Source organism: Chlorocebus sabaeus, chromosome 1, assembly GCF_047675955.1.
Source record: "Chlorocebus sabaeus isolate Y175 chromosome 1, mChlSab1.0.hap1, whole genome shotgun sequence".
Taxonomy (NCBI): Eukaryota; Metazoa; Chordata; class Mammalia; order Primates; family Cercopithecidae; genus Chlorocebus; species Chlorocebus sabaeus.
The window spans coordinates 74,219,335-74,244,659 of record NC_132904.1 but is presented as its reverse complement, the minus strand read 5'-3'; the positions used below and the strand labels follow the sequence as shown (position 1 = coordinate 74,244,659).

Below are 25,325 nucleotides of genomic sequence, written 5' to 3'. Positions count from 1 at the left end.
ACCATCTGAAACTTTATTTATACTATTTGTATCCCACTTATATTAGGGCTAGTCATGGCATCCAACTTGAAGCTCTCAGATACTTTTTGAGTTGTTATTCTCAGACTATGGTAGATTTCCAAGTAAGTGTTTGGTGTCATTTACACCCTTTTATGGGAGTTTAAGATCTAGTGTCTTAATTTAGGTGAAAAACTACCTGGAAGGTATTGTGCATATAAAACACCATGGAATTTAATATATAGTTTCTCTCTACATTGGACACTGTATTCTAATTTAGAAGGGACCAAAAAGTTAAAAAGAAACTTTACCGGGAAAAACAAAGTTGAGGGAAGCTCAGCTAACATTTAGTTTTTAATTCTACTAATTGAAAGAAGATTGTCCTTTTGTTAATTTTTGTAGTCATGCACTTCTGCCTACAGGTGATCAGATAAGATACCATTTGAGAATTATAAAGAATAGAACTTACAGATTGGCAGCTCACAGACCTCATTTAGCCCAAAAATGTGTTTATTTTGGTTTCCGCAGTGCTGCTTTGTTTTTTAAAAGCTAAGATAAAATTCACCATTTTAGTGATTTTAGTATATTCACAGCATTGTGCAACCATAACCACTAATTCTAGAACATTTCTAGCACCCCACGAAGAAACTCTACCCACTTAGAAGTTACTTGCCATTTCTCCCTACCCTCATCCCCTGTAAACCATTAATCTCTTTGTCTTTATGGATTTGCCTCTTTGTAGCATTTCATAAAAATAGAATCATACAGCATGTGGCCGTGTGTGTCTGACATTTCCATTTAGCGTAATGTTTTTAACATTACACTACCATGATGTTAAAAACATATGCTAAATATTACAACATACATGTTGTAGCATGTATCAGTACTTCATTCCTTTTTATGGATGAATAATATTTATTTGTATGAATATACCACATATTATTTATCTGTTCACTTGATGGACATTTGGATTTTTCCACTTTTTGGTATAAATAATGCAGTGGTAAATGTTAATGTACAAATTTTTGAGGGAACATATGTTTTCGTGTGACTGATTTTTTAAATGAAGTTGCTGTCAACATCTAAAATTGAAAATTAGAAAAGTTGTCAACTTTGGATCATCATTTTTGTATGTCAAAAATACTCTGTAACTGAGTAATGGTTGTTTCTATTTACGTGAGATTTATATTCCATTTCGCCATACTCCTTTCTTGTGCCCTCTAAAATCAGGCTCAGTCTCACATGCTTAGACTTATATATTTTTTTCTTACAGTGTAGTTAACATGAAAATAAGATACTTATTGTGTTCATGTCTTTATCAGTTTTAGAAAAACAAAGACCAAGAATTATTTCAGAAAAAGGAGAGTAGCTAATTGTTGAAGTAAAGTATGTCAGTATATTTGTTTTTTTGTATTTATTTATTTTTAGAGTCAAGGTCTTGCTCTTATTGCCCAGGCTGGAATCTAGTGCCACAATCACAACTCACTGTAACCTCCATTTCCTGGGCTCAAGGGATCCTCCTGCCTCAGATTCCTGACTAGCTGGGTCTACAGGCACTTGCTACCATGCCTGGCTACTTTATAAATTTTTTGTAGAAACAGGGTCTCACTATATTGCCCTGTCTGGTCTCAGACTCCTGGCCTCAGCAATCCTCCCCCCGATCTCCCGGCATGTTAAGATTATAGGCGTGAGTCACTGCACCCAGCCCAGTATAGTTATAGTAGGTAGATTAACTTACTGATGATTTTCCTTTGATCATTATTAATGTGATGTCAGATATAAAGCTTAAATTCTATGTGGCAAAATAATATAACTTAATGTAGTTTATTAGTCTGTTCAGGCTATCCATAACAAAATACCACAGACTGAATGGCTTAAAACAATAGAAATTTATTTTCTCAGTTCTGGAGTTAAAAGTAGCAAATTTGATTTCTGATGAGGGCTTTTTCCTGGCTTGCAAATGACTCTTTTCTCTGTGTGTGTGGAGAAAAAGCTATCTGTTGTGTGTTCCTCTGATCTTATAAGAGCACCATTCCTGGCCGGGTGCGGTGGCTTAGGCCTATAATCCCAGCACTTTGGGAGGCCGAGGTGAGCAGATCATGAGGTCAAGAGATCGAGACCATCCTGGCTAACATGGTGAAACCCCGTCTCTACTAAAAATACAAAAAATTAGCCGGGTGTGGTGGCGGGCGCCTGTAGTCCCAGCTACTCAGGAGGCTGAGGCAGGAGAATGGCATGAACCTGGGAAGCAGAGCTGCAGGTTCCCACTGCAGCCTGGGCGACAGAGGGAGTCTCCATCTCAAAAAAAGAAAGAAAAAAAAAAGCACCATTCCTGTAATGCTAAAGTTCCCCCCCCATGAGAATTCATTTAACCATAATTACCTTACCAAAGGCTCTGTTTGTAAATACAGTCACATTGGGGATTAGGGCTTCAATATATGCATTTGTGAGGGACACAGTTGAGTCTGTAGCATGTAATATTATGAAACTATCCATTATAAAAACTGTGATGGTTAATATAAGATACCTGAGGAAGAAATTGGGAGGGGGAGGACTGATATGTTTAAGGAGATTTATTTTTGAATGCTATGATGTGCAGCTATATATTCTTAAGATAAAAATATTATGTGTATGAAAACTTTTTTTTTTTCTTTTTTTTTTTTTTTTTGAGACGAAGTTTTACTCATGTTGCCCAGGCTGGAGCACAATAGCGCAATCTTGGCTCACCACAACCTCCACCTCTTGGGTTCAAGCGATTCTCCTGCCTCAGCCTCCTGAGTAGCTGGGATTACAGGCATGCACCACCAGGCTCAGCTAATTTTGTATTTTTAGTGGAGTTGGGGTTTCTCCATGTTGGTCAGACTGGTCTTGAACTCCCGACCTCAGGTGATCTGCCTGCCTTAGCCTCCTAAAATGCTGGAATTTCAGGTGTGAGCCACCATACCCAGCCAAAACTTTCTTTTAATTTTGAGTTTGAGTGCAGCAAAAAAGCATTTGTATCAAACTGGAATGAGCATTTGCATATGTAAGTACAATTGGCAATACTCTTGTTCATAGTGAATAGATTACTAGTAATAAATGAGACAAGATAGTAAATCATTTTTTATATTTTCTATTGTACCTGATGAAAGCACAGATGTTTATGATGTTACTCATAATGATTTCTTTGTAACTTTGATGAGAAGTTTAATAGGATTGGAGGTAAAAGAACTCACTTCCCTATATCGTTATCTAGGGACTTTTTTGTATTAAAAAAATTAAAAGTGGAACATGGCATTGTCATGGTAAACTTGTGAATTGGATAAGCTCCCATACATGAGTCAATGTGTTGATTAATATATGAGCTACACAACACAGTATTTTTCCATACATTGCAGTTTTATATCTTTAGTGCCTGTCGGGATCCTTCTTAGGTTTAAGTATTCAGATTCGCAAAACTACTGTAGACAACACTTGGCATCAGTATACTGAGATTGATGTAGGACAGGGATCATAGCTTGCCAGCAGGAGCAACATCTAGCCTTAGGAATAGTCTTTGCAACAATTCTTACGGCCATCCAGAAGCTGTTTTCTCCCAGGTAACAACTGGAGAAACGAGTAGCTGGGATTTACATTGAGCGGGTCCAGGAACCACTCTATCTCAAAAGCCTCATGTTCCATGGAAGCTGATATCTCTTATATCAACTCTATGGACCAAAGTTCCAGGATTCTCACTGCATTCAGGAGGTCCCAAGGGTGACACCTTTGTCCTGTATTTATATATATTTTTTATTCTAGATTGCAAGATTTAATTTTTTTGGGGGGAGGGGTCCATGCTGGAGTACAGTGGTGCGATCTTGGCTCACTGCAACCCCCACCTCCTGGACTCAAGTGATCCTCCAACCTCAGACCCCCAAGTAGCTGGGCCTACAGGCACAAGCAACCATGCCTAGCTCATTGTTGCCTTTTCTGTAGAGATAGGGTTTCACTATGTTGTCCAGGCTGGTCTCGAACTCCTGAGCTCAAGTGATCCACCCACCTTGGCCTCACAGAGTGCCAGGATTACAGGCATGAGCCACCGTGCCTGGCTGGGTTTAAATTTTTTAATTGACAAAGAAAAGTTGTATATATTTATGATGGAATATCAAAAACTAATTCCATTTTGTGAACTGTCTAAAACTAATTACCATATGCATTGACTCACAGACTTATCTTTTTTTGTGGTGAGAGCACTTAAAGTCTCCTGTCGTAGCAATTTTCAAGTGTACAGTACATTGTTGTAACTGTAGTCACCATATTGTACAGTAGATCTCTTGAACTTATTCATCCTAACTGAAAGTTTTTATCTTTGACCAGCATCTCCCCACACCTTCAGTCCCTCATAACCACTATTCTACTATGCTTCTGTGAGTTCAACTCTAAGATTCCACATGTAAGTGAGATCATAGGGTATTTCTTTCTATACCTGACTTATTTCACTTAGCATAATCTCTTCCAGGTTTATCTGTGTTGTCACAAATGACAGGATTTCTTTCTTTGTTAATGTTGAATAATATTCCATCGTGTATATAGATCATATTTTCCTTATCCTTTCATCTGTTGATGGACACTTAGGTTGATTCCATATCTTGGCTATTGTGATTAATGCTGGAGGGAACATGGGAGTGCAGATATCTCGTTAACAAACTGGTTTCATTTTCTTTGGATATATACCCCGTAGTGGGATTACTGAATCCTATAGTACTTATATTTTTAGTTTTTTGAGGAACCTTCATACTGTTTACTATATGGCTATACTAATTTACATTCTCACCAACAGTGTACAGGGATTGTCTTTTTTTTTCTTTCCTCATTTTTGCCTACACCTGTTGTGTTGTCTTTGATAATAACCACCCTAACAGGTGTTAGGTGATATCTCTTTGTGGTTTTGGTTTACATTTTCCTGATGAGTAGTAAGATTGAACATTGTTTGGTATTTGTGGGCAATTTCTAGAAACTTATGGACGGGGATCCAAAAGTTTCTGTACTGAATTTATAATAATGCACTAACCAAGCATGGTGTTGCACGCCGTTGGTCCCAGCTACTGGGGAGGCTGATGCAGGCTTGAGCCCAGCACACTGAGGCTGCAGTGAGCTGTGCTCACACCGGCATACTCCAGCCTGTGCGACAGAGTGAAACCCTGTCTCAAAAAAGGGAAAAGAAAGTACTATTTTTATTATCATATAAAACATTGTTTTGGCAGGGTGTCCGTTCACGCCTGTAATCCCAGCACTTTGGGAGGCTGAGGTGAGAGGATCACTTGAAGTCAGGAGTTCAAGACCAGCTTGGCCAACATTGTGAAACCCCATCTCTACTAAAATTACAAAAATTAGCTGGGTGTGGTGGCACGCGCCTGTAATCCCAGCTACTCGGGAAGGCAAGGCAGGAGAATCGCTTGAACCCAGGAGGCGGAGGTTGCAGTGAGCCGAGATTGCGCCACTGCACTCCAGCCTGGGTGACAGAGTGCGACTCCCTCTCAAAAAAATTAATAAAATAAAACATTGTTTTACTTTAAACAAGTATAGGGAGACTAATAAATACAGATGTTATTGTTACAACATTATGATATCTAAAAGAGTTTCCTTTTATAGGAATAAAAGAAAAGATACTCTTTATTATCACCATCTGTCTTTTACATCATGTTTGAGTTAAGTAGTAAAAATGACAAGAAATACACTGATGTTTGCATTTCTTTCTCTTGTTTTTTTGCCATGAACAATAGGACACAGACCATAGTGCTGCTGCTTTTTTTTTTAAGAACTTAATTAATGTTTTTAACTCCTCTATCATTCCCAATAATTTAAGAACTTTTTTAAAGAGATAAGGTATTGCTCAATTGCCCAGGATAGAATACAGTGTCATGATTATAAATCACTGTAACCTTGAACTCCTGGGCTCAAGCAATCCTCCTACCTGAGCTTTCCGAGTAACTGGGACTACAGGCGTGTGCCACCATGTCCAGCTAATTTAAAAAAAAAAAAAAATTGTTTTTGTAGAGATGAGATCTTGCTATGTTGCCCAGTCTTAGACTCCTGGCGTCAAGGAATCCTCCCACCTCAACCTTCTAAAGCAGTGTGATTACAGGAGTAAGTCTTTTTTTTTTTTTAAGACAAGGTTTATGCTCTATCTCCAGGCTAGAGTTGAGTGGCTCAAACATGGCTCACTGCAGCTTTCGCCTCTTGGGCTCAATCAGTCCTCCTACCCCAGCTTCTTGAGTAGCTGGGACTACAGCCATGCGCCACTATGCCCAGCTAATTTTTGTATTTTCTCTAGAGTCAAGGTTTCACCATGTTGCCCAGGCTGGTCTCAAACTCTTGTGCTCAAGTGATCTGCCTGTCTCAGCCTCCCAAAGTGTTGGGATTACAGGTGTGAGTCACCACGCCTGGCCTATAGTGCTTCTTATATGAAAGATTTTTCCTTATTGGAGAAGGAGGGAGGGAGGAAGGGAGAAAGGAAGGAAATCTTTCATGATTGGAGGAACTGTTGAAGTTGGTTTTCTCTGATTGAGTTTGTTATGGTTTGAATTAGAAGGGGAAAATTTATCATTCATGAATTTTGGAAAGTAATAGTGGTGTGGATTTTAAGTCTCTACAGATTCCCCCATAAAAGGAACATATTGGTGGTAATAACAAATCATATAGACAGAATCTACAACAAAGGTCTTAAAGATTCTCAGGTACTATGGGCCTCATGAATTCTCAATCCTCACCACCCAAAGCCTTTCCAGGATTAAGCTCCACGCTGACGTGAAACTGCTGGGCATAGGCTCCAAATTAAGTAGGACAGGGACAACAGGACAAACAAAAAGAAGGTTCAAATAAAATTATGGGAGAGGAATAGAGTTAGGTGATCTCATAAAGTACATTGCTTTAATTTTGAGTATTTCACAAAAATAGCGGGAGCTCTAAAGTTATGAAATTGGAAAAACTATCATAAAAATGACTTTTTTCTAAAAGTTTAGGGAATCTTCTTGTACGTAAAACCAGACAACTAAAAGGGAGCAAGTTCAAATCTCCTGGGATTATAAGAACAAAAGAGAACAAGAAGCAGAATAACATCCCTACAGACAATGAAAGCTTCTCAGAAAGACATGCCCATCAAACATGAAAACTATAATAAGTGGTAGGACTCAGAAGAGTTAAATTTTAAAAAGACTAAGATAAACATCTGAGTCAACAAATATAAGAATTAATTTACAAAATAGAAAAATAGAAACCAGGGTATTTGTAAAAAACAAAAAGGAACATAGGATATAAGGATTTGAGAGAAAATGCTATACTGAAAATAGCCAAAGAAGATCCAAGAGATATGTGTCCACAAAATAGAAAAAGCGGGGGAACAGATAAATAACTAAAGACTATGTTGGAAAACACTTTCCTGAAGTAGATGGAAACTCAATGCAGACCAATCAACATCAAGACATTTTCTAGTAAAATTACAGGGCTTTGAAGAAAGAAATACTTTGGGTATCCAGACAAAAAGACCAAATGACTTTCAAGGGAAGGAAAATCAGACTGCCTTATGACATCAGTGCTTTATGCCAGAAGAAAATGCCATAATGTATTTGAGAGACTCTCAGCAGGGAGAAAATGTCAGCCAGGGGGACTTTATGTCCAGCCAATGTGACTTTCAGATAGACTGCAGATAAGCTGTTACCAAAATCTATAATCTCTTTTCCCGTGAGTGTTTTGTATAGGAATCTTGTCGTGAATAAGCTTTAGGTAGCCAAAATGACTAACAAAACATCAGTAGTAGGTGATAAAAAAATAAATAAAAGTTTAATCACATGTATGAGTTAGTATACCTGCATATATGTGTTTATGAGAGGAATCTAAGAGCAGTGACACCCCAGTAACAATGAACACAGCCTCCAGATTTTGATTTCAAAATGTCATTCTCCTGTAAGAGGAACCAGAGCTCCTTAGAGAAGAGATTGATCCCAAGAACAAGCAGGGAAAACACAAGATGAGCCTGGAATGTCTGGTAATGCTGGAAAATAAGGATGTGCTCAAAAAGGGATTTGGGCATATCATTAGGACATAGGTGCCAAGTAAAAGGAGTTTGCCAATATTGAAAGCAGTAAGAGTTTTAGTAACAAAATATATAAAGATAGATGGATTTTAATCCATAGAATAGTATCTATGAGTTCAGACTTACGTAAGTACAATTTGAATAATAAATAAAAGTGAAGGGTCGTCTTTTCTCTGCAAGTGAACATCTGTTAAAACATGTAGATGTAATGAGGGAAGTAGAAAATCACCATTAAGAAAATGCTACAGTAATAATTGTTGCAAGCAAGATCCCTGATATATACTAAAATTAGTGGGTGAAAGTTTATTTAGAAGCAGGATAATTAGCATAATTTCAAAGTATCTCCCCCAAGATATTGAACTGTTACAAAGGTGAAAATGGTAATGTTACAGTGAAATAACCCCAGTTGACGTCACCTTAACCAAATAGTTAACCTCACCAGTAAGATGTTGTATTAGTCTGTTCTCCTGCTGCTAATTAAGATACACCTGAGACTGGGTAATTTATAAAGGAAAGAAGTTTAATGGACTCACAGTTCTGCATGGCTGGGGAGACCTCATAATCAGGGTGGAAGGCAAAGGAGAAGCAAAGGCATGTCTTGGCAGGAGGCAGGAGAGCTTATGCAGGGGAACTCCCGTTTGTAAAACCATCACATCTCTTGAGACTTATTCACTACACGAGAACAGTATAGGGGAACCACCCCCATGATTCAGTTATCTCCACCTGGCCCTGCACTAGGCACATGGGGATTACAATTCAAGGTGAGATTTGGGTGGGGACACAGCCAAACCATATCAGGTATATTGACATCATGTAACTCTTTATACAAAGCATAATGTAACTGTTGTGGAATTGTTGTCAAAAAATTCCACATTAGATTGTATAACCTCAATCTAATCTAGAGAAAACACCAAACAAGCCCAAATTAAGAGGTATTCTACAGAATAACTGTGTTGGGGTCAGAAGAGACCAAAAAAATGAGGAATGGAGGAGACTAAAGGTTGGAGGAGACCAAGGAAAAAGAATACACTGAGACATGGATCCTGGAATAAAAAGGGGCATTGAAGGAAAACTGGTGAAATTTGAATAAAATATGTTTAATAGTATTTTACCAATGTTAATTTTCCGTTTTGGTAATTGTACTCTAGTTATGTAAGTTCTTAACATTAGGAAAAGTAGGGTGAGAGTGCACTTGAAGTTTTTTTTCTTTTTCTTTTTTTGTTTTGTTTTGTTTGAGAAGGACTTTTGCTCTTCTTGCCTGGGCTGGAGTGCAATGGCTTGATCTGGGATCACTGCAACCTCCACCTCCTGGGTACAAGCAATTCTCCTGCCTCAGCCTCCTGGGTAGCTGGGATTACAGGCACCTGCAACCACGCCCGGCTAATTTTTTTGTATTTTTAGTATAGACAGGGTTTCACCTTGTTGGCCAGGCTGGTCTCAAACTCCTGACCTTGTGATCTGCTCGCCCCGGCCTCCCAAAGTGCTGGGATTACAGATGTGAGCCACTACACCCAGCCACCTACTGTATCATCTGTGTCCTTGAAAACCAAGATTTTCAGTGTGGGGGAAAAGCAAATAATATGTAAGCTAGAAAAGGTTAAGAAAACACAAACTATCAGAATGAACTCATTAGTTTTGTTTTGCCTTTTTTTTTTTTAGTTAAAAGTGTGTGTGTGTGTGTGTGTGTGTGTGTGTGTGTGCGCGCGCTAACCCTGTTTACTAAAAAGGCTTGGAAACATTGGTCAACCCAGTACCTGTGAGCATCCTCAATGCCCAGATTGTGGTCTTGAAATACAACTTCCCAGTAAACTAAACCAATTTAAAAATCGGAAGAATGGTTGATTTCAGTTCTGCAGCATGATAAGCTCAGAATCATCTTGTCACTCCAGGTAGTAAGGAGGTTATCAAAGTCATGTTAAAATTACTCAAGATAAAGAGTCAAACACTTATCCTTCCTTTTGTATATGAACTTTACCACTGTGTAACAAGATAGTAAATGAGTAAAGCACTTTTGTTTTTATAAAAGTATTCCAGCTAGTCACAGATGAATGAATGATTGAATGGGAATGTCATCATTTTGAAATCGCTAATAAGTTAAAAGATTTTATATTGAGCATCAACATCTGCTAATAAAAAGAGAAATAACCAGATATCATATGCCTGTTAATAAAGAACTCCCCAACACCAGATAAGTAGTTTTGTCACAGAAATTGAACCTGAATCTGTTGAAGTGATGATTCACAGGATAAACAAAGAGTAGAGGAACATGGGAATGTAGTCCGCAGTATCTAGAAACTGTAGGACAGTGGATTTAGTATCTTGAACAAATAAATTGCAAGAAAAATAAGGGATAGAGGGGATAACATTAACGTATCCTTAAAAAGAAAATAAACTTGTAAAACTAAACTATCAACAAAATAAGGAATAAGTTTAAGAGATACGTACTATGTGATGACTGGTTAATAACACTGTATGCCTAAAATTGCCAAATAGATTTTAAGTGTTTTCACTACAAAAAAAAATTATATTGTGAGGTAATACGTATGTTAACTAGCTTGATCTAGCCATTCTACACTGTATTTATATTTCAAAACATCATTTTGTCTGCCATATATACAAGTTTTACTTGTCAACAAATTTGAATTTAAAAAAGTCAGAATAATAGTTATTTTTGGTAAAGAAAAGAATTATTATTGGAAAAGGCATGTATAGCTCTCTTGGGGTAGCTGCTAAATTTCTTTTTCATTTTTGCCTTCTACTGTATTAAGCTATGCATTTGTTTTGTGTGATTTTCTTTGCTATACTTAATCATTAAAAAATTCTTGATACCTTTGTCAAGTAAGTACCATGAAATTTTAAAGTAAGTTATAAAAGAATTGTCACTGGTCAGGTGCAGTGGCTCATGCCTGTAATCCCAGCACTTTGGGATTAGCTTGGCATGATGACACTGGCTTATAGTTCCAGTTACTCAGGAGGCCTAGGCAAGAGGGTCGCTTGAGCTCAAAAGTTTGAGGTTATAGTGAGGTATGATCGTGCACTCCAGCCTGGGTGACACAGCAAGACATTGTCTCTAAAAATAAAAAATAAAATTTAAAAAAAGAATTGGCACAAATTCAGATGCCTTTATCATACAGCGAAATGGTGCAGGCAGCTTGCATAAAATTTTCCATTATGTGCATCTTGATAGTATCAAATGATAATTTCAGTATTTGAACCCATTTTGGAAACTGTTAAGTCTGTTGACATTTTCAAAATGGTGAAAGTTTCTTTGGCAAACAAAACTTCAATTGCAGAAATATACTCTTAGACACAGGTTATTTCACCTGTCATGTTTCACTCATTTCAGTCAACAAATATTTATTGAGTATATGCAATTTGTCATGCACCATCTTCAGTATTGCGAATGTAGCCGTGAAAAAAAATCAGTCAAATTTTTCCCATCATGGAGGTTACATGTCATAATTATCAAACAATAAACAAGATTAGTAAATAAAATATACAGTATAGATGGTGATAAGGAGGTATGGAGGGAAAATAATTTGGGGAAGAAAGTGGGACGTAATTTTAGACTGAGTTGCTAGAAAATGACTCATCGAAGAGCTGGTACTTAAGTAGAGTCCTAAAGGATCTGAGAGAGCAAGCCATGCAAATACCAGAGAAAAAGGACTTTTATGCTGACAAAAACAGGCAGGACCCTGAGGTGGAGCAAGCCTACTTACTTACTATGTTAGAGCAAAGATTGACTGACCAGGGTTTATCTTCCAAATCTGGCCTGCCACCTGTTTTATTAATTAAATTTTATTTATTCATTTAATATTTGATTGTCAGTGACTCCTTTTTCACTACAATGGTAGACTTGAGTAGTTGTGACAGACTCCATGGCTTGGGAAGCTAATAATATTTACTCTGACCCTTTATGGAAAGTTTGCTGATCTGTTTCATAGAAAAAGCAAGATTATCAATATAGCTGAAGCAGAATGAGTGGGGACTATTTGTAATAGGGGAAAAAAGAGGTTGGGCAGGTAAGGCTCTGGAAGAGCGGGGAGAGGGACATGCCAGTTGTACTGGGCCTTGTGGTTTATTGAGAATTTTGGTTTTCAATACGAATGGCCATGAAGAGCTTTTATAATTAGTTATCTTGCAATAATCCTTTAACTATTCTTGTTTCTGTCATCATTCACTTTAATCTGTTGTCAATACTACAGCTAGTGAGAGCTCATTAAAACAAGTGAGATGATGAAACTTTGATTAAAACTCTTTCTGAGTAGGCTAGAGGATATGAAATGCAAAACATTGATGGAAGGATTGGCCTTAACTTAAAATGGACATCACTGGCTTTTTTTTATTTTGGGGATTTTTTGAGGACAGAGTTTCACTTTGTTGTCCAGACTGGAGTGCACTGGCGTGGTCATGGCTCACTGCAGGCTCAGCCTCCCGGGGCTCAGGTGATCCTCCCACCTCAGCCTCTAGTATAACTGGAACTACATGGAACTACAGGTGTGCGCCACCATGCCTGGCTAATTTTTCACCATGCCTGGCTAATTATTTTTGGTCGAGACGGGTTTTGTTATGTTGCCCAGGCCAGTCTCAAACTCCTGGGCTCAAACAATCTGCCCACCTTGGCCTACCAAAGTGCTGGGATTACAGGCGTGAGCCAACATGCCTGGCCCAAGGTACCTTTTCTGAAGTGCAGATCTGATCCTGTCACTCCACTCCCTGCATTAAACACACTGGGTTTCTTATTTATCTAATTAAAAAGATATTACATGTTCACTATAGAAAACTTGGTAAAGTGTAAAGCAAAAAATAAAAATTAATTGTTATCCTATTATCAAGATGCAACAATACTGTTGACATTGTGTTCTGTTTCTTTCTAGTCATTATTCTAGGCATGGTTACAGATTTATTGGTTTATTTATGTGAATTAGGATTACATGAAAAATGCAGTTTTATTTTCTACTTTTTGCATTTAACATGCTACCATGATAGTTTCCCTGTCTTTGAAAATTTCTTTAATGAGGTTTCCAAGTATAAAGCAAGCACTCAGTAAATATGTATTGAATAGTTATTGAATGGTTTTGCCTAATTTATGCTAATTCCTTTTGCCATATCTAGAAGCTTTGAACATTATGACTAAATAAAAACTTTGCTGGTTGGTTAAATTAAAAATCTCGCTGCTTTTTGAATTTTAATTTCTTTGATTACTAGTGGAGTTTGAATGTTTCAACCACTGTATTGTTGGTTGATATCCATGGCTAATTTTGTTTTGGGATCTTTAGTTTTAGCTTATATTTTAAATGGTCTTCTAAGTAAATGCATTTATTAATCCTTCAATGCAATATACCTTAGCATCTGTTAAATGTATCATGTCCTTGCCCAAATCTCACTTTGTAAGTTGGTGAAATATGCTTCATAGAATTTTTAATTAAATATTGCTTTACAGTTTACATGAGACTTCCTGTTAGTAAAAGCTACCTCATGAAAAGTATTGATGTTATTTGCCAGCATTTAGACTAGAATTTGTTGCCATTTCAGTTTATTCAATTTAGTCAGCACATGTTTGAGTGTCTTACTGCAGGTGAATAATCCATGAGTAGTTCATAAGACTGGTAGGACACATAGATTTGTAAAGAATTATAATTCTGGGCAGTAAGTGCTACTATAGAAGTCTGTATAAAGCAATGTGCAAACACAAGAAAAGGAGCTGTTAATCCTTCATAGGGAAAGGATCAGATAAAATTATAAAATGGAGTGATATTTTAACTGGGCTTGAAGGAGGTAAGATCTTGCCTATAATATAATAATATTGGCAAACATTGAGTGCTTGCCTGGTATTACTCTTCTGAAGGCCTTATATGTAGTATTGTATGCAATCATTGGCAACCCAGGAGATTGTGCCTGTTATTTTAGTTGTTTTACACATTAGGAAAGTGGGTGGGAGGAGGGTCAGGATCAAAACACTACCTATCAGGTACTGTGTTTATTATTGCCTGGATGACAAAATAATCTGTATGTCAAACCCTGGTGACACGCAATTTACCTGTGTAACAAACCTGTGCACGTACCCTTGAACCTAAAGTAAAAGTTAAAAAAAAATTAGGAAAATGAGGAATCTTAAAAGGTACAAAATAGCAATTGCTTACTAGGCAGAGTTAACAGAGTAAAACAAAAAAGTGATGGCAGCTTTGGGAAACTGAATTTTCCTATGTGGCTGAAGTTTGTGGTAAAAAGACAGGCCAAATAATTAATAATAGCTCCCAAGTACTATGTAAAAGTACTTTGCATGCTCCATTTTCAAAAATTCCCCTTAGATAAAAAGAAAAAAAAATCCTCACAGTTACTCCTTGAGGTATAGATATTTATGTTTCAGTTTTTAAAAGAGTTTAGAGTCTAAAGAGACTTAGAAAGTTTCAAGTAATTTTCTAAAGGTCCCACAGCTGGCCAAGGTGGAGGTGACATAAGAGCGTTAAGGTTTTTCTGACTCTTTGAGAGTCTTATTTTTCTTTCTTTCTTTCTTTCTTTTTTTTTTTTTTTTTCAGACAGAGTCTTGCTCTGTTGCCAGGCTGGAGTGCAGTGGGGCAATCTCAGCTCACTGCAACCTCTGCCTCCCAGGTTTAAGCCATTCTCCTGCCTCAGCCTCCCAAGTAGCTGGGACTACAGGCCCACACCACCCCACCCTGCTAATTTTTGTATTGTTAATGGAGACGGGGTTTCATCATGTTGGCCAGGATAATCTCAATCTCTTGACCTTTGTGCGACCCACCTTGGCCTCCCAAAGTGCTGGGATTGCAGGCGTGAGCCACCGCACCTGGCCAAGATTCTTAATTTGTAATGAAATAGTTCAAATAAAAAATAGTGTAAAACACTTGTATATCCAACATTTTATTTGTGTGGTGGGTTTTTTTGGTTTTTTGTTTTTTGTTTTTTGAGACAGGGTCTTGCTTTGTCGCCCCAGCAGGAGTGCAGTAGTGCAATCATAGCTCACTACAGCCTTGACTTCCTGGACTCAAGCAATCCTCCCACGTAGCTGGGATCACAGCTCCTTCTCCAGGTATTGTGTATAGAATCTGGACCCAAAGAAGGGAAAAGGGCAAAAGGCACCAGTCAGCTGACTCCTTTCTCACCCACGACTTCCTCATGCATGTCATTGGTCATAACTGGATCACATGACTCACAGCTTTAAGGTATTTGAGGAGGCAAGTGCCTTCCTGAACAAAATTCGTTCTGTTTGTAAGAAAGAAGAGGAGAATAGATAATGGGCAGGCAACTCGTAGTGTCTTCTACTGTTAACTTATATAGAATATTCAATGTATCATTACAGAGTGATTCTGCTAGGGGTGGTGGAGAAAGCACATAATAAGTGATCAATAAATATTTGTTGAGTAAATGAATGAATCACCTTTAAAAACCCACAGTAGATACAACTTCTCTTGAGTCACCTCATTTGTGAAGAAATGTGATGCTGTGTTTCAATTTTTGGAGTGAATTTTTCCTTTGGTCACTTCAAATTTTATGCCTCTTAAACTCGTTTATGTGCTCTTTTACAACTTTCTTTTGACAAACTCTGGGAAACTGACCTTTTCACTAGTTTTTATAGTGCTTAAAGGTTCATATTCTGTCCTAGTTCTTCCTTTCTCTATACTATTTTGGAAACATTTATTTAATTTAGAGGAGCTAGAATATTAATTATTGTCATTTTTTTTTTCTTAAAAGAACCAAGCCGGCCAGGGCGGTGGCTCACACCTGTAATCCCAGCACTTTGGGAGGCCAAGGTGGGCGGATCACCTGCGGTTGGGAGTTCGAGACCAGCCTGACCAACATGGAGAAACCCCGTCTGTACTAAATATACAAAATTAGCCCGGCATAGTGGCTCGTGCCTGTAATCCCAGCTACTTGGGAGGCTGAGGCAAGAGAATCGCTTGAACCCAGGAGTCAGAGGTTGTGGTGAGCCGAATCACACCACTGCACTCCAGCCTGGGCAACAAGAGCAAAACTTCTCAAAAAAAAAAAAAAGAACCAAGCCAAATACACAAAAACCCAAGAGTTTAACATTTTTGGAATAAAAGAAAAATAACACCAGTGGAGAACAATAGTTGAGGTTATTTAGTCCAGCTGCCTTATTTATAGATGAAGAAAGATCAGTGAGTTTGTGACACACCCAAAGATGCATCACTAGCTAAATTCGTTAACCTGAGAATCTTGAACCTAATGTCATTTCTTGTTTTATTTTCCTGTGTTGTTACTCAAACCAAGATCAGTTACCTGCGAATGAAAACATAAGAGAAATCTGCTGAAGAAACTGAGAAACTTACTTTACATTGGATCATGGTCATGATGAGATCTTTAGATACTTTCTGAACCATAGAATAGAGATAAAAAATATTAACTTGTGCTTAGCGCACACTTAGTGGGTTGAGGTTTTTTTTTGTTTTGTTTGTTTGTTTCTTTTTTTGAGACAGGATCTCACTCTGTCACCAATGCTGGAATGCACCCAGGCTGGAATGCAATGGCATGATCAGGGGTCAGGGTTAACCTTGAACTCCTGGGCTCCAATGATCCTTCCACCTCAGCCTACCTAATAGCTGGAACTACAAGCACACACCACCATGCCCCGGCTTTTTGTATTTTTTGTAGAGACAAGAGTTTCACCATGCTGCCCAGGCTGGTCTCGAACTCCTGAGCTCAAGCGATCCACCCAATTTGGCCTCCCAAAGTGCTGGGATTAAGGGCGCGAACCATTGCACGTGGCGGTTGAAGTTATTTTTAAAGATAGTAATCAGTATTTTAACTGTCAAACAAGGTGTTCATTTAGTTAAATTTCCTGATGTACTAGCTAATCTCATTAAATGAGAATTTATCAAACCTGTTTTATCAGTGGGAAAGAGAAAACATACAAATTAGGTAATTACTGTCATCTCTGTTTTTGTCTTACCTTATTTATGCTGTAGAACTATTTTATATTTTGAATTAAAATTTTTTTTTTTTTTTGCTGTCATCTCTTGAAATATTTTAGCAGCATTCCCTACAGCACTGACTTTGTAAAGAAGGAAGAAATACTGATTACAGTTGCTTAACTCTCAGACCCTGAATGGTTCTAAATGGTTCTTGGCTTTTTTATTTGCAACATCATTGGACATAAAAGAAACGGTGGTTTGTAATGAAAATATTCACTTTTAATGAAATGTTAAATTTTCATTTCAAAAAACATATCCTGCTTTATCTTCTCACTTCTTTCCATCCTATTATTCCCATGAAATATATCCTAACTGGTTTATCAACTTGATGCGAATCATTTCAAAATTTTAGGAAAAAAACTTGTATCTTAGTAAAACTTTGTTTAGAATTAGGTTTTTCAGTAGCAAGGATAAGGTGAAGGGATTAAAAATGTAGGTAAAATTAGTAGTTAATATATTCTGTAATGCAATCTCTATAATCCTATTCAGAGATTATGCTATTTACTGAATATAGCTTTGGTTATGTTTAAATCTGCACCATTATTAGGTACTCCATAAAAGTTGAAAATATATAGCCAATAAGGTATAAAGAAGAATTGACAGATAAATCTAAACAGTTTCTTTGTATAGTACTAACTTCTAAAATGTTCATTGGTGGCATTTGATAAAGTAAGTTGTAATATGATCACGTTGAAGAATGTTATATAATTATTATACTCAATTTTTATAAAAGGCATTTAGTATCATAAGAAAGTGCCAGTGTTTCAACGAATAAATTGAGGCAACATGATACCAACTTAGTGAAAAATATACAAGACCAGAAGGAAGTAACCTAAAATATTACTAGTGATTGCCTCTGGGTAATAGGATACGGGCTTTTTGTCTTTCTATATTTTTCATTTTTCCACTGCCGTGTTCCTGGTACAAGTAAAATGAAGTGCTCAGTGACTTGCGAAAAAGAACAGTTGTCAGTTTGTAAAACAAATATGGTCTTTTGGAAATGTTTTATGTAGCATTTTCAATTTTATGTTTTTAAGCCATCTCTTGAATTTGAATAAATTATTTGAACTGCATAAATATTTGCAATCCATTGAGAACACTGAAACAAAAAGTAAAAATCAGAAACCTAAATTTTTCTAAATGTTTTTTAATATCTAGAAGTTGTATTTCAACTTTTTTGTAATTTTCTTCATTGTCAGATTTTATTATTGTCAAATATCCAATGACAAAGGCCACCTCTTTTAAAATAGAAACTTTAAATGGAAATATACATTATACTAAGACTTATATTTTATAGCCTTGAAAGTTTCTATTCATGTAATTAAACTTTTTCTAATTTTTAGAGGAACAGAAAGAAAGTGAAAAGATGAAAAGTGAGGAGCAGCCTATGGATATAGAAAACCATTCTACAGCCAATGTTCTAGAAGAGACTACTGTGAAAAAAGAAAAAGAAGATGAAAAAGAACTTGTGAAACTGCCAGTCATAGTGAAGCTAGAAAAACCTTTGCCAGAAAATGAAGAAAAAAAGATCATCAAAGAAGAAAGTGATTCCTTCAAGGAAAATGTCAAACCCATTAAAGTTGAAGTGAAGGAATGTAGAGCAGATCCTAAAGATACCAAAAGTAGCATGGAGAGGCCAGTGGCGCAGGAGCCTGAAAGGGTCGAATTTGGTGGCAATATTAAATTTTCTCATGAAATTACTGAGAAATCTACTGAAGAAACTGAGAAACTTAAAAATGACCAGCAGGCCAAGATACCACTAAAAAAACGGGAAATTAAACTGAGTGATGATTTTGACAGTCCAGTCAAGGGACCTTTGTGTAAATCAGTTACTCCAACAAAAGAGTTTTTGAAAGATGAAATAAAACAAGAGGAAGAGACTTGTAAAAGGATCTCTACAATCACCGCTTTGGGTTATGAAGGGAAACAGCTGGTAAATGGAGAAGTTAGTGACGAAAGGGTAGCTCCAAATTTTAAGACAGAACCAATAGAGACAAAGTTTTATGAGACAAAGGAAGAGAGCTATAGCCCCTCTAAGGACAGAAATATCATCATGGAGGGAAATGGAACAGAGTCCTTAAATTCTGTCATAACGAGTTTGAAAATAGGTGAGCTTGAGAAAGAAACAACCCCTTTGAGGAAAGATGCAGATAGTTCAATATCAGTCTTAGACATCCATAGTCAAAAAGCACAAATAGAGGAACCCGGTCCTCCAGAAATGGAAACTTCTCTTGAGTCTTCTGAGATGGCAAAAGATGTCTCTTTAAAAACTGCTTTATCTACCACTGAGTCATGTACCATGAAAGTTGAAGAAAAGTCTCCCAAAACTAAGAAGGATAAGCGCCCACCAATCCTAGAATGTCTTGAAAAGTTAGAGAAGTCCAAAAAGACTTTTCTTGATAAGGACACACAAAGATTGAGTCCAATACCAGAAGAAGTTCCAAAGAGTACTCTAGAGTCAGAAAAGCCTGGCTCTCCTGAGGCAGCTGAAACTTCTCCACCATCTAATATGATTGACCACTGTGAGAAACTAGCTTCAGAAAAAGAATTGGTAGAATGCCAGAGTACAGGTACTGTTGGTGGTCAGTCTGTGAAAAAAGTAGACCTAGAAACCCTAAAAGAGGATTCTGAGTTCACAAAGGTAGAAATGGATAGTCTGGACGATGCCCAGACATCTGGCATAGAGGAGCCTTCTGAGACAAAGGGTTCTATGCAAAAAAGCAAATTCAAATATAAATTGGTTCCTGAAGAAGTAACCACTGCCTCAGAAAATACAGAGATAACCTCTGAAAGGCAGAAAGAAGGCATCAAATTAACAATCAGGATATCAAGTCGGAAAAAGAAGCCTGATTCTCCCCCCAAAGTTCTAGAACCAGAAAATAAGCAAGAAAAGACAGAAAAGGAAGAGGAGAAAACAAATGTGGGTCGTACTTTAAGAAGATCTCCAAGAATATCTAGACCCACTGCAAAAGTGGCTGAGATCAGAGTTCAGAAAGCTGATAAAAAAAGAGGGGAAGGAGAAGATGAGGTGGAGGAAGAGTCAACAGCTTTGCAAAAAACTGACAAAAAGGAAATTTTGAAAAAATCAGAGAAGGATACAAATTCTAAAGTAAGCAAGGTAAAACTTCTACTTGTTTTAATTTTTAATTAAAAATATTTGTCTCTATATATTCATAGGTTTTTTGGTTTTGTCTAAAACTTAGTCATCAAAGACAACTCAAAAAGTGTCTTTCTTCCTCTGAGATACCTTTTCAGACTTTATACTCTTATACTCTATACTCTTGTCATCTTTTAACTTTTTTAAGAAATTAAGAGTAGTATAGAAATATATTCTCCTTGTTAACTATTCAAATAATATCCAACCTGTAGAATTATAGAATGAGAATTCCCCATTGCCATTATTAACAGTTTGGGGATAATTGCCACTATTAACAGTTTGGGGTATAGCATCTTTCCGGTCCTTTTTTTTTTTTTTTTCTTTTTGAGACAGAGCCTTGCTCTCTCATACAATGGCACAATCTCGGCTCACTGCAATCTCTGCCTCCCTGGTTCAAATGATTCTCTTGCCTCAGGCTCCCAAGTAGTTGAGACTACAGGCGCAGGCCACCACACCCAGCTAATTTTTGTGTTTTTAGTAGAGGTGGGATTTCACCATGTTGGCCAGGATGATCTCTATCTCTTGATGTGGTGATCCGCCCACCTTGGCCTCCCAAAGTGCTGGGATTACAGTCATGAGCCACTGCACCCGGCCCTCCAGTCCTTTTTCATGCATTTATGTAGATGTTCATAAATATGTACTTATTTTTAAAAATTGGGTCAAATACGTTCATTTTTTCTGTGAGTTTTTCACTTAAAGTGTCTCTGAATTCTTCATGTCAGTATAGTATACTTTTGCTTGTTAATGGCCACACAGTACTCCATAGTGTGGATATACCTCAGTTTATTTAACCACTCACTTACTGATTGACATTTAGGTTGTTTCCAATTTTTCACTATTACAGGCAATGCTGCATTGAAGATCCTTTTGGACATGAGTGAGTATTTCTTTAGAATAGACTCCTAGAATTGGAATTGCTGGGTCAAGGGACATGTATATTTTAAGTTTTGATAGCTACTTCCACATTGCCCTCCAAAAAGGCCCCATTAATATAGCATCTTATTACCAGTGTATGACAGTGCCTATTTTCCCCATTTTACTCATTAATATTGGTGTTACTCATCAGAATTCACTTTTTTATGACCCTGTTATTTTAAGCAAAATATTTTACAAGTCTTTTGCTAGTCTGTGGGAATTTTTCATAATCATAAGTGCTACTTTTCTTTTTAATTTATTTAAACAATCAGATCATTTTTCATTGTAAGTGATCCTGTGTTCCCTGAAATACTGAATTTTTAATTTTTTTTAGGGTTCCTCTTTTGTTGTTAGAATTAATTTTGTTCTTTGCTAGAGACCTATAGTGTAGGAATAAACTAAAGTACAGGTTTAAAGAGTAAAAAACTAAACAATAAAAAGCTGTTAATCACATTGTAAATTTGTTCTCTGAATGTATATGTTTTTAAGTTTGTCAGGATTTTTTTTATGCAGTTCTGGATCATTTAAAATTTAAAATTTATCTCCAATACAGGATTTTAAATTTTTACATGAAAATATGTGAGAATATAGTCATCATTCTTTATAAAGTATTTAAAATGTGCATGACCTTTGACCCAGAATCCTCTTCAAGGAATTTATCCTAACCACAGAGATGTGTGTAAAAATATTTATAAAGATACAGTACATTGTTGACGAAAGTGAAAAACATGGGAAACAACTACCTAAATGTCTAGTAGAGGATTAGATAAAAACAGTTATGTAATGGCATTTATAGTAATGTTAGGAGAATATGACTAGGAAAAATATAAGACCAAATGTTCATTATAGTTCAATTTTAAGAAAAAAGAAAACAAAAATTAGAAAAAATAGTGGAAATATATACCAAAATTTAACCATAGCTATATCTGATGATGAGATGATAATAATTTTCTCCTTTTTTTGGTATATTGGCTGAATATTATACAATGGACATGGAATCAGGAGATTTTTAAAAGACATCCTTATATCTAATTATCCCAATTTTTTATTTTATACAAGGTAAAACCCAAAGGCAAAGTTCGATGGACTGGTTCTCGGACACGTGGCAGATGGAAATACTCCAGCAATGATGAAAGTGAAGGGTCTGACAGTGAAAAATCATCTGCAGCCTCAGAAGAGGGAGAAGAAAAGGAAAGTGAAGAAGCCATCCTAGCAGATGATGATGAACCGTGCAAAAAATGTGGCCTTCCAAACCATCCTGAGCTTGTATGTACCTGATATAAATGAACAATACTCATATCACAGACATGGCGAGGTTGCCCAGAGCAACTAACTCTTCTGGGTTTTATCATGGTTTGAATTTCTTGATGATAACTTGTATGCTACAGAGTAACCTTTATTTCTGTTTCTCATACAACCTAATTCTAGGAAGGCCAGCGATCAAGATCCTACTTTCATTCTACTTAGCTTATACATTGATGTTTCCTCTACATAATAATACAGCTCAATCTCTTCTCACAAATTGATGAATGTATTCAAGTATTTTTAGTTTGTTCTTTTAAAGTTTTTCTTCTTTCCCTTTAAATTACTTTATAATGGTATTTCTGCCTGGCATGGTGGCCACATGCCAGTAGTTGCAGCTACTCAGGTGGCTGAGGTAGGAGAATTTGAGCCCAGGAACTCAAATGCAACCTGGGCAGCATGGCAAGACCCTGTCTCATGGATGGTTGGATAGATAAATAGGTAAGATAAATAGGTAACTTTATAAAATGATATTTTTGAAGTGCCAGCTTTAAGTAAATTAGGCCTGAAGGCCTTACTGCCTTCCTATAAAAACATGTAAGTCAAGTAGTAATGTAGTAGGGCTTTAAATTTTTTTAATGGCAGAAGAGTGGCATTGGAATGTTTCTAAAACAGAGAAATGATGAATGCTTGAGGTGATGGATACCCTAGTAACCCCATGTGATTATTACTCATTAGATGCCTTTATTAAAACATCACATGTACCATATAAATATATACACCTACTATATACCCACTAAAAATTTTTTAACGTAAAAATTTTTTTTTAATTTATAAGAGATAAATCATAGACCAGATATATTCCAAAAAGAATCGTACTGCATTTATAGGGAGCTTTTTTCCCCAGGAAGTAAGTGCTTCAAAGGCTGCCTGAATCAGGAGAATCAGTATCTAATCTATTTTATATACTATATCTATATATATAATATATATATAATTTGCAGTTCATAAGTGAGTCTGTTGAGGAAATAGCCTTGTTATACCTAATTCTATGCACCTGTGCTGTTCTTTTGACTAGATTTTACTTTAAAGGCAAACTCCAGCTATTAAGTAGAAGAAAATATAAAGAAAGATGTTTCTACCTGAGTAGAATCATGTGGACCAGAAACATTTGAGATCCTCTAAAGTTTGGAAAATTCCTAAGGAGTGGTTCTCCAGGCTCTTTTTTCCTGCAAGGCGTTATGATGTGATGGGAAAAGCATAGGGCCAGACATCCTAAATTCAGATCCTACTTATCAGGATACCACTTATCAGGAGCTATCTTCTCTATATTTTGATTTCTTTATTGTAAGGTGTGACTCATACCACATACTTCTGAGGGGCATTTTTAACAACTCATGTAAAGTTGCCTAGCACCGTTTCTGATACATATTATGTGCTAGGTAAAAGTTAATTCTGGTTTACTTAGTCTTTTCTTTCTTACTGTTAATATCATATCTGGAAACTAAATGTTATCAATGAAGTTTATCATAACCCAATAGTTTTTAAGGGCTCAAGTAAAAACCAGTGAATGACTTGAGCTCTGAGAAGAATAGATGTTGAAATTATGCTGAGAAGATTCCTCTAAGCATTTTATGATCATCAAGGTCTATGCAAGTTAAATCAATATTTTTATACAGAGAAAGGCCAAGAGGACATTTGAGATAGTAGTCTTTTTCTGCTTTCTAAATCAAGAAAAAAAGCAACACTTGGTGTTCTCTCCTTACCATTTTCTAATGTCCCTTTAAACTAAAAGAGTGCATTTTACCTAAGGCATCAATGACTGCTGTAAGGAACTGATGTGAAGAAATGAGAAATAAAATGGGGTGAGCAGAAATTATATTGTGAATGACATTGGAAACCGAAGATCCCAAATATGGTAGATTTCTTATGTCAGGTGCTTAAAGATAAACGTCAAGTCAAAATATCAAGCAGCTATTCTATGTTAAATCGTAAGAATATGCTGCTGAGCCAGAAAGACATGGTCCTTGTCTTAATTGAGCTTTAACAGCAGAAAAGCAATAAACGTATAAATGAATATAGAATTCTAAGGGATTTTCCAGATGTTTTAGTCAAAATAAATGGATTATTATCTGAGACTTGGAAATCGTACATGGTAGTATTTATTTAGTGAGACTTTAACTTTACTGCAGAGTAGAAACAATCTTCACTTTAGAAATAAATTCTAAAAGTTTACCTGTAATTTTGATATTTGAAATTCAGGTTATGTCTTATAGAAACTATGTGATAAATGGATTTAGGTGGCCAGGTTAGTCTGCATGTGCCTATGTAATCAACTGTATACTAGAAGTATACTACTAATGTAACTACCAAACACTGGGTATTGGGAGCAAGTGGTGATGCATTGTAATGGTGTGCCTCCTCCCACACCCATGGTACAGGTTAGGATTGCAGAAACTTCATCTGTACTAGGGTTGAGCAAATAAAGAAAGCATAGATAATAGGAGCTATGATGAACCCTATGATGGTAGATTAGAACTGGAGATATTAGCATGAACTCCATGTTTATTTTAATATAGGCACAGAAAGATATATGTGTATATGTATACATACATATATAAACACTGTCCTCTGAGAGAGATGAAAAGTAGTTGCCAGTAGCAATGAGCTTTCAGAGCATCCAGATCTTGGTTTCCAAGTACCATTATCCAGTAAAGGAGCTAGGGCTTCTTGAAGAAATGGTTGGTTCTAAGGCTTGGCATGGAAAATACAAGATGTTCCTGAAACATCCTGTAGTGCCAGAAAGTAAGGAAGTACTTTAAAAAAAAAAAAAAGAAAGGCAGGCAAGTCCTAAGGACACAAGAGACAAGCTGAAAGAGCTTCCATTGTGTCCATGGCTGGAACAGTTCCAACAACAAATTAAATAATGATAGCTTTGGATTGTAACCCAAAGACTAAAATAAATATTCATTAATTCATATTGATATAAATAATTGAATAAACAAATGTG

At 36.5% G+C, this 25,325-nt stretch overlaps 1 protein-coding gene across 3 annotated transcripts in view; it reads left to right on the top strand.

The window, feature by feature from the left end:
• Positions 1-25,325, top strand: part of RSF1 (remodeling and spacing factor 1) — a 156,984-nt gene that overhangs the window by 95,777 nt on the left and 35,882 nt on the right. For 2 of the 3 annotated variants that reach the window (XM_008020259.3, XM_073019621.1), the window contains 2 exons: positions 18,345-20,119; positions 22,133-22,339. In XM_008020259.3, coding sequence (XP_008018450.1) covers positions 18,345-20,119; positions 22,133-22,339 — 1,982 coding nt within the window. Of the gene's footprint in view, positions 1-14,612; positions 15,099-18,344; positions 20,120-22,132; positions 22,340-25,325 lie in introns of those variants that run through there. The other variant, XM_073019622.1, reaches the window with a different exon arrangement.